The 14,770-nt window shown below is 41.4% G+C and overlaps 1 protein-coding gene across 2 annotated transcripts; it reads right to left on the minus strand.

Moving 5' to 3' along the window:
- Nucleotides 1-389: 389 nt before the first annotated feature.
- nup155 (nucleoporin 155) lies at nt 390-13,983 on the minus strand (the record flags this gene model as incomplete). Of its 2 annotated transcripts, none has more annotated exons than XM_079235145.1 (33): nt 390-1,345; nt 2,217-2,323; nt 2,490-2,626; nt 2,992-3,102; nt 3,196-3,316; nt 3,414-3,527; nt 3,617-3,746; nt 3,975-4,129; nt 4,899-5,003; nt 5,095-5,248; nt 5,345-5,480; nt 5,557-5,695; nt 5,988-6,179; nt 6,343-6,476; nt 6,705-6,802; nt 7,115-7,230; nt 7,344-7,410; nt 7,578-7,719; nt 8,027-8,112; nt 8,205-8,299; nt 8,547-8,657; nt 8,769-8,939; nt 9,173-9,273; nt 9,418-9,585; nt 9,694-9,791; nt 9,907-9,998; nt 10,121-10,194; nt 10,279-10,542; nt 11,105-11,197; nt 11,283-11,353; nt 11,527-11,623; nt 12,557-12,694; nt 13,842-13,983. In XM_079235145.1, 33 exons carry the CDS (start codon nt 13,981-13,983, stop codon nt 1,207-1,209), a joined length of 4,098 nt encoding a protein of 1,365 aa, XP_079091271.1. In that variant the 3' UTR covers nt 390-1,206. The 2 variants fall into 2 exon arrangements, with proteins under 2 accessions (XP_079091271.1, XP_079091270.1); XM_079235144.1 differs by having other exon boundaries at nt 6,705-6,808.
- Between the last annotated feature and the right edge of the window lie 787 nt (nt 13,984-14,770).

Genomic DNA, 14,770 nt, shown 5'->3' on the forward strand with positions numbered 1-14,770 from the left:
CAGCATCTAGTCTTTTTTCATAATGCTATGAATTGAGCATAATTGTGCACTAGAGTGCAGAGCAAATTGGAGAAAGAAATTAAGCAATTACTGCCGCAACGTCAGTTCGTGATGACAGTAAGAAACCCGATGTGCCGTTTTCAATTAAAGATAATTATGTAAACACAAACAGTGAAGACATTAAGTCCATTATTGCACTCCCTCTGCAGTGTAGCTTTATAAACTCAAGGCAATTTAGTTCTCCTTTCTCCTGACAAGTACTAGTCAAATTTACCACAAAACTGGAACCAAGAATGTAAGTGTGTTGGTTTGCAGCCAACAAGTTTCTGTATAATGTTTTCAAAACATCCTCATACACAAAAATCAAGAACAAGTTTTATTTCTTCATAAAAATGTCTTATGATTTATTTTCCCGCTCAAAGTTTGCAGTACAGCACTGAACTGCACAGTGTTAAAAATGTGTTCAGCATTCAAAACAAATCACAAAAATCACTGTTAAATGTATCAGCTAAGACAACAAAATGCTCACTCTAAATAATAAACATGAAAGAAAAAATGTTTCGGTGTTTGTGTCTGCATGACCTTTGGCAGAAGAGACAACATTATGGCCAAGTTATGTACATAATTACAACATCCAAACCTGAACTGTTCGCTTGGAGGGAAACAGAACAATCTAAATGATTCCCCTGTGATCAAAATGCTTTACTTGGATATATTTAGCAAGTGGATTCAAAAAGGAAAATATCCCAAATCAATCGTCAATGAGAGCATCTTCAATGTATGAAAACCCACTTTTAAAATTCAGAGTGATTTCATGTTTTTGTCAACACAAGTAACTCAAATATCTTGTCAATTTTAGATATCCATCTTTTAGACACAGCTATATGCACACAAAGCAAATAACCAACAGTGCCTTGCTTTCCAAATTTGTATTGCAGCATAATGTTTAGATTCATAACAAAATGTATTAAATAAGTTATAAAACCTGCCTCTTCTGTCTTCCTCTTTCCTCTCTGTCCCTTAACAACAAGCACTCGCTAAGCTGCAACACATCCGACCGAAGAGAAAAAGAGGAAAACTCTACTATGGAATACAATCATCATTTTGTGTAATCACACTTTTTAAATCAGCCATTTAATTAAGGCCAACATGGCACGATCCAGATGTCACCTGTTGCTTTTCCTGTGAATAACGTCATTAGAAGAGTCAGTGGACTTTCTCCAGCTTTGCCTGCAGCGACTTGAAGTTCCCGATGGTTTGTTGAAGGGCCATGTTTGGGCTCAGAGACTGCAGCTCCACGAGGTACCCACAGATGTTGTCAAGACACACGTTAGTGAACCGGCGTCTGAAATGGGAGAGAAAACTAACTGTTAATCCAAGTTTACTTTGGGTTTAATGTAGATTTTGACAGGTTCAATAACACAACAGGCACCTTGCTGAAGCTAATATGAGGAAGTCCGTAGTCTGAGTTGGTAAAAACAAGCGGTTCCATATTTCCCCAGACAATGTTTACCTGTACTGAAAATACACTAACTTTGGAAGGAATCCACCATCCATCTGTTACATTGACATTGCATTTGGAAGGGATTTCCTCACAGCCAGTATTGAGGAGGAATTACTCTCACCAACGAACATTTCAATGGACCTACGGCCATAAGAGTATTGTTTTAAGAAAGACTTAAAGTAAATGTGGACCTATCCTTTACATAACAACCCCTGGAGAGTAGTTCTAATAATAAGCATCCATCTGAGATAGTGGGCATTTGGAGTTTACAGTAAGGTTTTACATCTGCTGCGTTTGACTGACTGATGCAGCTGCTGGTAGCACATTGACAGACATGTGTTGCCTAGAAACTGCAAAAATGCCTCTCCCTGTGGAAAAAATGCTCCAGTCTGATCAAGATGAGAGCTGTTTTCTGATGTTAATTTTGCTGCTCATCGGAGATACCATTATCCAAAATGTTCTGTGTTAATCAAACAAACCATTTATTATTCATGTATCTTCCTGTGTAGAAGGTGCAAGACCTAAAACAGCGGACAGTAAAATGAGCCTGTAGGGAGAGCTCTGGTCTTGCTCATGGACACAGAGGATGCAGCATTTGCTGTCACAAGTGTTTTAACCAGGGACCTCATGCTAATGTCCCTATAAACACAAGACAAACACCACGGCGCCCACTACAGGCCGGCTGTTGAATAGTTCCTCGGACAGTAATTACTTGTCATAGCTTGGTACTCTGGTGGGCTCATCCACGAATCCTGAGAGAAGCACGTGGATACACTCCACCAAGTGCAGAGGTTTCTTCAGCCGCTGCCAACAGGGATCCTACAGGAAAGAAAGAAGGAATGAGGCATGGTGGGTTAAGCAAGAGACAATTTAATCCTTAAACCACAAAAAAAAAACTGCAACTGCTGCTTACAATCATGTACATCGATTTTAGGAGAAGGGTAAAAAAGTGATTCATTGAAATGTGATAATCTGAAGCACATACCCGAGTTTTGAAGAGTTGGTCATAAACCTCCAGAAGACGTGGCAACTGTACTCCGATCTCCTGCATGGTGACGGTGACGAAGCCAACGTCCCAGTTCAGCCGACACACTTCCTGCTCCAGAAACTTTACTAGGAACTCTACAATCACAGGACACATTGCACATTAGCAGGGCATACTCAGCACTTTTTATATCACTGGGGGGGAAATGTTTTGAGTCTGACATAATTGATTCTGTGAATGCAAGTGCCAAGGATGCATATAAAATGAATCATTGTCTCCACAGAGAAGACAAGTTTGAACTGGCTGGTTGTAATGAGAGGTAATTAAGCAATCACCTAGAGCACCAGCATGACCCTGCAGGCCTGTACCACTGAGACATGATGACATAAATGATGCAACAGGGAAGTCTAATCATATTACTGTTAACAAATTAGTAAACAGCAAGGTGGAGAGTTCTAACGAGGAAAACAGAACATGATAACAGGAACGTATAAAAGCTTACCCAAAGGGAAATATCTTGGTGTCCCTGCGTAAATCTTTCCCAGTGATACCAGTTTCAAACTGAGAGACCTCATTCTGTCGGCTGGACTCATAGCAACACTGTCTCCCAGCTCTAGACAAGAGAAAACAATCATCACTGAAACCAACATCATATGGCATAGGAAAAGCATTTTTAAAAAGGTTTGGTGTTGACACTTTTACTTGCCTTTTTCCATGATCTCTTGCCACAGTGAGTGCACCAGGATTGGGTCAGAGTGTCCAGCACAGTGAATGATGGCCAGCTTGCACTCGGACAATTTGTAATGGTCAGCAAACTCCCCGTAGAGCTACACCAGACAAAACATGTTCAGCATTTAACATTTTCACGTTAATGGAAATTCTTTATAAACCCCAACTTCTCATTGTTCTGCTGCTGCGTTTTACCTTGGTCATGTCCATAAGCTCTGAATCCAACAGGGAGATAACATTTTTCACTGAGGGATGATGGGAGTACTGTCTGATCAGGGTGTCCTGGATCTGTACTTGGATACGCACCAGCTGGGAAAAGGAATCAAACACAGAAACCGAGTGGTTACAACGGCGAATCACTCGAAGATTATTTAACCGTGATCACAACACATACGTACCTCCATCTTTTCTTCCAGCTCGTGAAGGAACTCTCCATCAGAGGCCTGAGCTGAGATGCACGAGGAACTCTTAGCAGACAGGATGGCTCTTGCGATGTACTCCAAACGCTGCATCAGTGAGATCTCGCTGCTGCAGAAGAAGAGAACATGAAGGTACTTCTTTTTACTAATGTCTTCACCTTTTAAGGAATTTAAATAATAATTGTAAAGAGTTCATGAGTGCATATATGGTATATGAGGGCATCAGGGTCTCGGAAGAGTCAGTGTTGCAAGTTGTTCGTAAATGTATTTTCTGTAGATATGTTAAATGATAATCAACCGGGATGAAACTTAATATCCAGCTGTTGTGTGTCCCAACCTGTGCATGTCAGCGAGACGGGCCAGTACATGAGCTGCCTTGCCAAAGTTACGGTTCTTCTCGTAGTAGCGCCACAACAGATCCATATTGTGCACCTTGCTCTGGTCCTGCTTGATCATATGCATCAAGTGTTCCTCCAGGTACAGAGAATTCACCTGGACAACAGAGGACAAATACAAAAAGGACAGCAGTCAGACATATGGCATGTAATTACACAAACACCTGTTAAGTGTCTCAGTTCATCAGGACAACCACAACGTGTGGGTGCGTGGGGCTATACAATTTGGATGATGTACTCATCATCAGACAAAGTAAATGTGCTTAGATGAAATGCTGGCTTCTCCAACAACAATGTTACAGCCGGTATGTTCTCCGATATAATTTCCAATCCAGTGCATTAAGTTTGTTTTAGTTTTGGTCTGTGTGATCCTGCCCACGCAGATATGTAACAAATTGGCAAGCAAACACAGCGTGCTGCATTCATGAAGCAAGGAAACTGGATCAACATAAATAATGTAGAATTTGACCAGACCTAAGAAGCCATGGCATCTTTCTTAAAAGCTATAAGACTAGAGACATGGTAGAACACAGGTAAATATTGGAAATACATTTGAAAAATGGAGACCGCTCAGAAGGATGTTAAAATGGGTGCAGAGTTGACCGATTGTCTCCTTAACAGGTAGGCAGTGAGGTTCAGCTATGGTTAGTTAGCCGTAACATGTTTATTACGGCTACTAGTAGATAATTCCCACATTAAACTATTATAGAGTACTCAGGGTTTAAGACACAGCTGGTGAAGTGATCCTGACTCGAGCTGGATAACGGCATCATGCTAACTGATATTTTATACAATAGCAATTAGTGTAACATAATGTTCCTTTAAGATGCAAGTTTCATGGAAAAAAACATGGAAAAATACTCTACCTCCAGTAACTTATCAGGCAGGTCGGCCTGAATCAGCCAGTTGTACAGAGCGATGTGAAACAGCTCATCCTGAGACCTCTGAGCCAGACCGAGAATCTGCTCAAACTGCAAGGGAACAACATAGTTTCATTAATAATGCAGATCCTTTGCACCGCTCTTGCAAGAAATAAGCATCAACTGTCAAGTCATTTCTCACATGAGCTGTAGCTTCTTCGTTGCTGAGCATGTTAGGGTCAGAAGTCATGACGGGAGGCCCAGGCTGCTTAGGGACGCTGGGGGACTGAGGGGCGGCTTTACTCTGGTTCACCAGCTCCTGCATGGTGTCTGTAATGCACTTATAACACAAAAGTCTGGACCAGACAGGGGAGGGGTGACAAATGTTGTGACAATTGTCTAAAATGGCAATCAATGATGTGGATTTGTGTGCCAATTCTGCCTCACTTTACCTTTCATGGAAGGCCTGCTGTCCCACTCCGTCCTCCTCAGGCTCTCCATTCTTGTAGAAGTGGGGCCCCAGTCTCTGTGGATCCTTCTTGTCTGCTGCCGTGAGGCACAACTCAAGGACTCCCTCGTAGAAACGCACTGAGACAATTTAATAGCATTAGTGTCAGAAAATATAATAATTAGCATTATTATATAACATAAAAAGGTTCCCTACCTTGTCTGTACTGAGAGCAGACCAGCGGCAGATCTGTGTGTTGGCTGATCTGCTGATAGAGCCGTAGAGACTCCCTCAGTGTTCGCTCTTTGTCGGCTTTATTCTGAATCTGCTTAGAGCTCTGCAGCAGCTCATTAGCCTGAGTGGGAGACAAAAGCAACAAATTCAGTCTCAAGACACTTGGATCAATGCGGGTAAATCAATACCTTTTAATGACTTTGATGCCGCCAAAATTATCCTGAAGATTGCAAGAAATTTTAAAGCACATCAATAAAAAAAACTTTAATTGTAGACCCCTGAAGCTGTACTGAAGAATGACACATTTATCTATATCTAGTACCTTTTTAAGATCTTAAGATAATTCACAGAAGAGTATTTAAAAAAAAGAAAAAGAAAAACTCTCAATGACTCCAAACACAATATGTTTGTACCTTGGAGCAAACGCTGTCGTCGCTGCTGTACAGTAGGGGACAGATGTCACGCAGGTGATTGCTGATGGCTTCCACGGAGGCATTATCTTTGATGTAGACATTAATGAGGGCTGTGACGAGCGCTCCAGACAGCTCCTTGCCCCGGATCAGTACATCCTTAAAACTCGCTCCCTTCATCTGCTCTTGAAACTCCTACAAAACACAGAAAAGTGAGCAATGAGCAAGATAATGGAAAGATCACATGGTTCACTGGGTTTATGGCTGAAAACAAAAAGGTATTACATTCAGGAAGGCATGTGGATAAGTACTGCAGCGATGCGTTGTCTACAGCAGAAGTGTTTATGCACACATGTACCTTTGGCAGCTCGGACATAATGACGCTGAACTGATGATCACAGAGGAGCTTCAAGAGGGCCAGCGTCTGATAAGAGCGATGCACGAGCTGCTGGGTGCCCTGCAGGGATACTTTCTCATAGACCTGAGCCTTGGCTATTTACAGAGATGGAAACAAAGGGACAAGACATACAGCAATTTAAAAAGGAATAAAGATATCAGTGATGAAAGTGAACATAAACATAAATCACGTTTTCCTCTTTTGTTGGTACAAAGTTCCACATTTACTTTTTTTCAAGTTGATTAATAATACCATTAATATTTGGGGTATTAATTCTCATGACATTATTCAGAGAAATGCAGAAACCTGCCATCATAACTCACTGTGATATTTTCTCTGGAGCTCCTGCTGGATCTGCTGAGTGCTGGTTCCGTCGGGACGCATAAATCCCAGCAGCCTTTGCTGCAGGTTGGCAGGAGAGCTGAAGCTAAGAGGGAGCAGAGCAGATGTTATTCAGGGGGGATGGGAAATGAGACTTGGCTACAGAAGTTTTTGCAGGTTCCAGTTTCTTGTGGGAAATAATTTCAGTGACAAAGTAAAAGTAAGATAAATATATATTCATTTTGTAATTCATTTTGAGCTTGATTATTATTCAAATCTTTCTATTGAAATTCTTGTTCATTTGGTCTGATAAGCCCACAAATTAGAGATAAAACCACCTGTTTTCACAAAAACAAACTTCTAAAGCAGGCAAAATGTCTTAAATCTATTAAGGCATCAAATGAGCTCTTACCTTGCAGCACCAAGAGCAGATGGATCGAACTGAGAGTTTTTATCAAGAAAATCCCGCAAACCACAGAGCTCCATGAGTACGGACTCCAGTTCAAACGAACCAACGCTGCTTTCCAACTGTGGAGATAACAGATTGTGTAAACAAACCACGTCCAGCATCATTCTAAAAACTTACATAACCACTATGAAACTGTTAAATAAATTCCTGCGTTATTAATTATGATACTTACAATACTGACAGTCTGATTTCCTTTGCTTATAGTTTTCTCAACAGCAAGACTGCCATCCCAAATATTTCTGTTAATGTGTGTTCGGCAGAGAACAGGGGAGAAAGACACGGTCAGCATCGTCACACATCAGCATCCACACCTCTAAATAAAGAGACACATATCTAATTGAGGCTATCGCCCAGAAAACATATCCAAAATAAGACAATGTGGAAGTTGATGACACAATTGACTTACCCAAGAATGCGAGCAAAGTAAACACAGATGCCGTTGTGTTTCCCTGAGAAAATAACCTCTGGGCCAGTTGACATGGGCGTGATGGGGGCAGACCCAGAGTGCATTTGTGCGAAAGGTGTGGCAAAAGCTGGCGGCACGATGCCTGGGGAAGAGTAACAAGAATTACACAAGTTTACTAGGGCTGTCAAATTCTGCCAAAATTACATAAGAATTAGAAGGTTCTAAGTATGTATTTTTGCGCCTTATGTCCATGATATGAAATGTGATATTTTAAATGTTATAACAATACATTTTTTGTTTGTATATCATGTTCAACCAAATATTGGTTTAATACTTATGGACATGGCAATGTGTATATGAGGCTTTGCACAATATCACAAGAGTTTGAGCCGATACGTTCGCTCTTTATCTATACATTTTCCTCAGGTCAGTATTTAATTCTAATTTACCTGGAGCAGGAGAGCTCATCACAGGTCCAACAGTACCGACAGAAGACATGGCAGCTGGGAATCTCATCTGTGCTTCTCCTCCATATCTGATTGTGCCAACAACAAAAGGAACTGCTTTTAGTTTGTGTACAGTATGAGCAAGTGTAAATCTGAGCGCGTATAAACAATGTAATCTGACCTGAAGAATGCTCTGGTGGCCCACTGCGACACCTCTCTGTCACAAGCCGCGCTGGAACAAGCCAGGATGAGTGCTGTGGCACAAGCCTGCTCCTCCTGTACGGAACAGATTAACAACTCAAATATACACTATACGTACGTGTGTGTGTGTGTGTGTGAGAGAGAAATATGCCTGCACACTGGTTTATGGCTGCATGACGTAATCCTGCGTGAAGGCGTTTGTGTGTCATGCAGGTTGCCGTCTCTCAGTGGGTAGCCGAAAATCATGCATGTGTAGGTTTTTGGCTAAAGGCCATTTTAAGAGGATTTTAAACATCACACATTTTATATTTTAGCTCCGTACCCTGTGCAGCTTGAAGAAACGCTCAACCTCTTCATTTTCTCCTCCAGCACAGCTCACCAGGAGGTGACGGAGCTGGTCCACCGGCCGCAGTTTTTGGAAGATATGACTCCCCTACAGGACAGCGAGAGTGTCTACTCTTAGTATACATATTAAGACTTTGTTTTGACACAATATGACAACATTGAGCATGTGTGCAACATGAGTCATGGCAGCAGTTTTAACCTTCGCAGAGAGAAGGACAAACTTCTGCTGAGGGATATTGTGCTGTTGGACCACCACAGGTGAATCAGTGATGGGGATCTGATCCTTGTTCAGAGGAGTAAATATCTTTGATGGTCTCTCCTCAGTGATGGCACAAAGAGCCCAAGCGTGTCCATCTACATTAGACATCATCTGCAAAAAGGAAAGAAGAAAGAGAGGCATATTGTAGTTTCTTTTAAACCAATGGATCCTGGTTTTTAGGTGGTAAAACAAGCGGTTATCAGACAAAAAGCCAGAGGTATGTTATTTCTGACCAGAAAGCACATTTATACATAATCAGCAATACAGAGCAGCAGCAAATGGGAGACATTAAAACTGACACCTACAATTTTACTCCATTTATTGTACATTTCTTATGTGCTAACCTGAGTCTCCATCAAGGGTTTCTTGAAGGGGAAGGAATCATGATTGATGCACCACAGAATGTCATTGTCCTCTGTCTCAGAAGCAGCCATTAACAGAATACCTGAACATTTAAACAAAGAAAAGACAAAACGCTATTACAGGCAGATCTGGATTATTACATTTCCTAAAGGAGAAAACAATGTTGAGTTTGACTCCCATTGAATCTTTCTGAGAAACTGATGAATAGCAGACAAAAAAGGTTTACCTTTGCTGTGTAGTGCCTTGTGGACCTTTGCAGGTTTCTGCAGGGTAGAGGATGCCGAAAACCCTGGTGGTAGACGGACATGGACCAAAGCTAGCAGGCTAGGTCGAACTGCCACATGCCTCTGGTGTGGATGGGCAAAGAGTGTTGTGCTGAAGTAGAGACGCACACCTACACAAACAAATATAAACAGGCACACATAAAGTATAAATATTTCATATTACCGTACACGTATCCTACTGTTTTTACTCATCTTCACTAGTGTTCAGTAATCTTTACCTGCATTAGTGACAGCGAGCAGGTGACAATCTGAGGATTCAGATCTGTCAATCACAGAGATCTGGATAACAGGTTTGAAGACAGAACGATCAATAGTCCTGCAGAGGAAGGAGAGTTTCAGAGAGACAGAAAATAAAGTATTATTTCTCTATAAAGATAATTAATGACAGATGTGAAGGAAACACAACAAAAGGTCAACAGACTCTGACATACCTGGCTATGTTTCCAGCAGCCGCAACAATGGTGTTCTGTGACATGGTTGCCACACGACTCATACCTTGACCATCAGCCCCCAGGTCATACACCTAAATAAACAGATAAATTGTTAGTCATTTCAGCACACTGACAACCACCACACATTTGTTAATTTATCAGAAACAGCCACACAAACAAGAAACATTGACTTGACATTCACCAAACGTCATACCTGCAGGACACCTTTCTCAGAGCGTGTGAATAGTGTGTTGCGGGAGTTGTCAATAGCAATCTGCGCAATGGGGTCTGTGGAGCACAAGGACGACAAACATTAAAGTTAAGTTTAATTAAACTAAAGACATCTTTCTACATAACTGTGTCTCTCCTCACCATCTTCAGAGAAGGAGAACTGGAGCACAGAGGGGACGAGGAAGGACAGAGAGCTTTTGGAGTGGTTTATTTTTCTGCAGCGCTGGCTCAGCCATCCTGCCTCGGCCTGGTAAGCTATCTCATAGAGGCAGCCGTCCTTCCCTGCCATGAAGATGCGCCCCAGGTCTGTGGAGGTGATGGATTGGATGTAGGTGTTGTCTGTGGGGATTGAGTAGAGTGGGTCTGGTAGTAGCTGCATCCCACCAGACATGCTGTCGTTCAACCCTACGACAAAAGAAAAGAGGCAACAAAGATTACAGATGAACCACTCCATGTTCATGAGGATATTAATTACTTTGTTACAAACAAAACGTAGCAGGAATATGACAGCCGAGTTCTCTTCATATCGCATCTTGATGTCTGTACAAGTAACATACCAATCAAATACAGAATGTATCTTTGTACTTATTCTTAACTGTGTGTAAGTTTTAAATGAGACAGTTACAATAAGATTGTGTTATGGTACAGCAGCTGTCCTTATCGTGCACATTTGCCTCGCGACAAAGTGGCAACAAATTTAGCTGCAAGCCTCCATGTTATGCATGTTCTTAGCAGCTTTTAAGCAGTTGGAAATCTTGTATTGTACTGTAGCGTGACATGATTTTCTTATTCCAGGATTCCCCAGAGGAGTTCGGATTAGAGGTTAATCGCTTAAGGCTAAAATTTCAATTAATTTGAAACACAGAAAAGCATCGTTAGAATATTCCTCACTGGCATCTACATAATTACACGCTACAGGCAACTGCAATGCAGTGTCCCTGTGATTAAAGTTGTAGGAAAGACTTACCCGCCTGGTTCTTGGGGAAGCTCAGCCCAAGGATCACTACATCCACAGAGGTGGCCAATACTAAGAGGTAGTGAATGTGTGGCTGTAAAATCCCTACGAAGAAAAAAAAAAACACAAACATTACTCAAAAAAAATTAAAAAAAGTATATCAATGCCATGTTTAAATGTTTAAACATACCTTGTTTTGGTTTTACAAGGCCCACTGCCAGAATGGTTTCAATAAGGCCATCAAAATAGGCCACATCGCCGCTGCAAGAAATAGGAGAAAAAAAAAGGAAATAATTGTCTTCACTCCGGATATATCATCAGCGGAAGATCGCAATTAATAGGGAATACTAATAATATATAGGAGTTCACATTATGGGCACTTCAGTTGTTTTCATGTAATGCACATTGTTCCCATATAAAGTAACAGTACTCACCCATCTTCATAATTCCACATAAAGATGTCATTGTCAATAGTAAGCCATGCTCGACAGATCTCTGGAAAAACTCCCATCATGCAGTTACATTGCATATCTGTCAAATGGTTAAGTTGAAACTGAAATTTGACTCAAAACAAAGCAATCAACCGTAAACATTTTTACTACATGTGAGATGGAAACCTCTGGGTCTGATAGGGTTGTCACGATGCCAAAATTATGACTTTGATACGATACCTGCAAAAGATTTCACGATACCGATACTTACGATACGATACCAGAATTTGATACAATACCACAAATACGATACAGGTATATTTATCTATAAGAGTAATACATAAAACATCTGTATGGTTCCCTATTTTACCAGCTTGTTCCTGCCCAGCTTTTGAAACACTTAACAAATGGCATTAGTTAGTTATTAGTATTAGCCTACAGCAAGATATTAATGAAAACTACACGATGCCATCATAGCATTGATTCTACACGGCTATGTGGGCTTATTGTTTGGGGAGTCTTTCTGAAAGGTGCTTTGCCATGTTTGACGTGTGTCCTCCCTCGGTCTGTGTGGCTTTGAAACGGGTTTTGCAGACGGGTCTGTGTGTGTCAGTAGACTTTCCTTCAGTCTGCAATGTAGCCAAAGTACTTCCAGATTTCACTTCTGGCATCTTTTGTTCCAAAAAGCTGAGGACGGTCGGCAAGAGCTCCTGCATTGAGCCCACGTCTCCCCTGATTACTCAATTTGAGTGAGTGTTGCCTGTTGCGCATGTGAGCGATGGGCAGTCCTGCTCCTTAAGCTCCGCCTCCTTGATCCCGTCTCCTTACAGTCAATGCATGCAGGCAGCATGACAGGGAGCGGAGCAGTGAGTGCGCTCTGATCCGCGCTATTTTAATGAAGTATCGATACTAAAAATATGCAAAATTGTATCGTTTTTAACATACGGGTACTGCGGTACCTTTTTAGTATTGATATACCGTGCAACATTAGGGTCTGATGAAAGTGAAAGTTCCTGAATAACTAAAAGGATACGGCTGAACTGCTCCACCAGCTCAGGTGGCAGAGGAACTCGGCGGACGTCACTGAGCTCTGGGAGATTTGGCACACTGAGTAAACCTGGTCCCTGGAGCGGGTAGTCCATGTCCGACACTCCAGAGAGGGACGGCATATCTATCAACACAATAAACAACAACAAAGTTAAAGTCTGATTCTACACGTCCCACAGACCAAATGCTGTATCCCGATTATATTTATTTACCAATTTATTAAACCAGAGAGACCCACTCTGGCACCTTGCGTTTTTTCTATGAGTTGAAATACAATAAAAATACTTTTCTTTTTGCTCACATTTTTAACTAGTCAAGAGCACATAAGACTTCTTTCTCTCAAATTTGTGTCACAAATTTGTTGAAATCTGTGTTAGTGAGCACTTCACCCTTTCCAAGAGAATCCATCCACAGGACAGGTGCAGCTTATCAACATGCCGACAGCATGATTATTATTCAGGTGTGCCTTGGACGGGTCAAAATAAAAGTCCACTCTGAAATGGGTTTTTAACAAGATGCTCCACATTGCAGAACTTTGTTGAAATTAGTCTGGTGTGTGCATAGAAAAACTCAGGGAAAATGAAAGCAAAAACTAAAGTGCTGTGTTCATATTGTTGTGCAGTGTGTGTTTCTCCTGTATAACATGAGCTACAAGGCTGGTTGACCATCTTCGTTCTCCATCTCTACTTGTGCCAATAATACGACCCATTATGACCCAGGTTTATCAGCCTATTCTGGATGAATTATGAAGAAAGGGATATTTTGGCAGCAGTATTTGCACCAAGGGGTTAATAGGTGCTGCCTGACAGCCATACATCACATCTCCTCATGAAAAAGGTGTAAACAGCATATTTCCCTTATTTCTGTAATTGAATCTGGTAAATATGAGTCCATATGTGGAAACTTCATTAAAATATTTAGATATAGCTTGCAAATTGTTGTTTACTGTAATCCATAAATCACAACATTACAGCAGAGAATGACAACTTTTCTTTTGATGAATTACAATTAAAATCACATCACGTTACTTGTGAAGTGACTATGAATGTCTCATGGGATCACTCCTCAAACCTTCCTCGTGTTGTTCTTCTACATCTGGGCGTAAACAACCTTTGACAGCATCAACAGCGACCAACTTCCCACCGCCTACTCTATCCCATCTTTGTGTACATTTCGGCATCCCTGGTGTAAAAAGAACCACTTGAGTTGAATAGCTACTTATAGGTCTATCTCTCTCCCTCGCTTCTTGCACATCCCTTCACGTGACTTACTGTGCGCGGGGACGCTGAGCAGCTCCGAGAGGTCCGGAAAGCAGCGGTCTTCTTGCAGGTGTCTGTCAATAAGCCGGGAGGAGTTCTCCAGCGCTTCGGCGAGTGCCGCTGCCGGGCTGCTTGGTCCAGCGCCGGACGGCATGGCTGAGCTACCGCCGTTAACTTACCTACAGGTCACACCGTTTGAACAGAGTTAGACGAGAGCTTTAGTTTAAATAAGGCCATATATTACATGTGAACAACAGGAGATGTACTGCAAAATGCAGAGCAAGTTAAATGTGCCGGTTAGTTAGCCAACTGCTAGCTTCAACCCCTTATTATTTAGCATGCGAGCTAAATGCTAGGTGTGCTAGCTAAGTGTGAACTAAAGTGTTTTAAAGTGAACTTGTTGCTTTACCCGACTGGAAAGGTTCCGCGTGGTAGTGAGTTATACGACACTGAGGTTTGGTTCTCCAGTTGAGCGGCAGAATTTAAACAATTACATCAAACACACGTTCAACCAGCAGCCCGCCAACCTCATGCACAGCGGCCGATGGGAAAGGTTTCTTTCCGGTGAATCATTCTTCTTCTTCGTCTCCTTAATTTCCGCAGAACTGGGCCAAGTGAAAGGTTGTGCTGCCATCCACCGGTCAATGTATTTTTATCTGATATAATATATTCACCACACTAAATATGTAACAATGTACTTTTAAAAGGAAATTAGAAACAAACAATAACATAAGTTAAATTAAACAACGATGATTAAACTCAACCCACTACCTTAGAATGCAGTAAAGAGGGATTATACATCAAATGTACTTTTATTTCTTACAATATCCAATAGAATGTTTGTTTTTCTCAATTCAAAACACAATTCCCTGAAATATTACTGTGCATGTTTTCAGATCCCTTTATCTTTCAGTTACTTTGAAAAAAAATCTGTATTTCTG

The sequence above is a fragment of the Taurulus bubalis genome, assembly GCF_910589615.1.
Source record: "Taurulus bubalis genome assembly, chromosome: 19".
Classification (NCBI taxonomy): Eukaryota; Metazoa; Chordata; class Actinopteri; order Perciformes; family Cottidae; genus Taurulus; species Taurulus bubalis.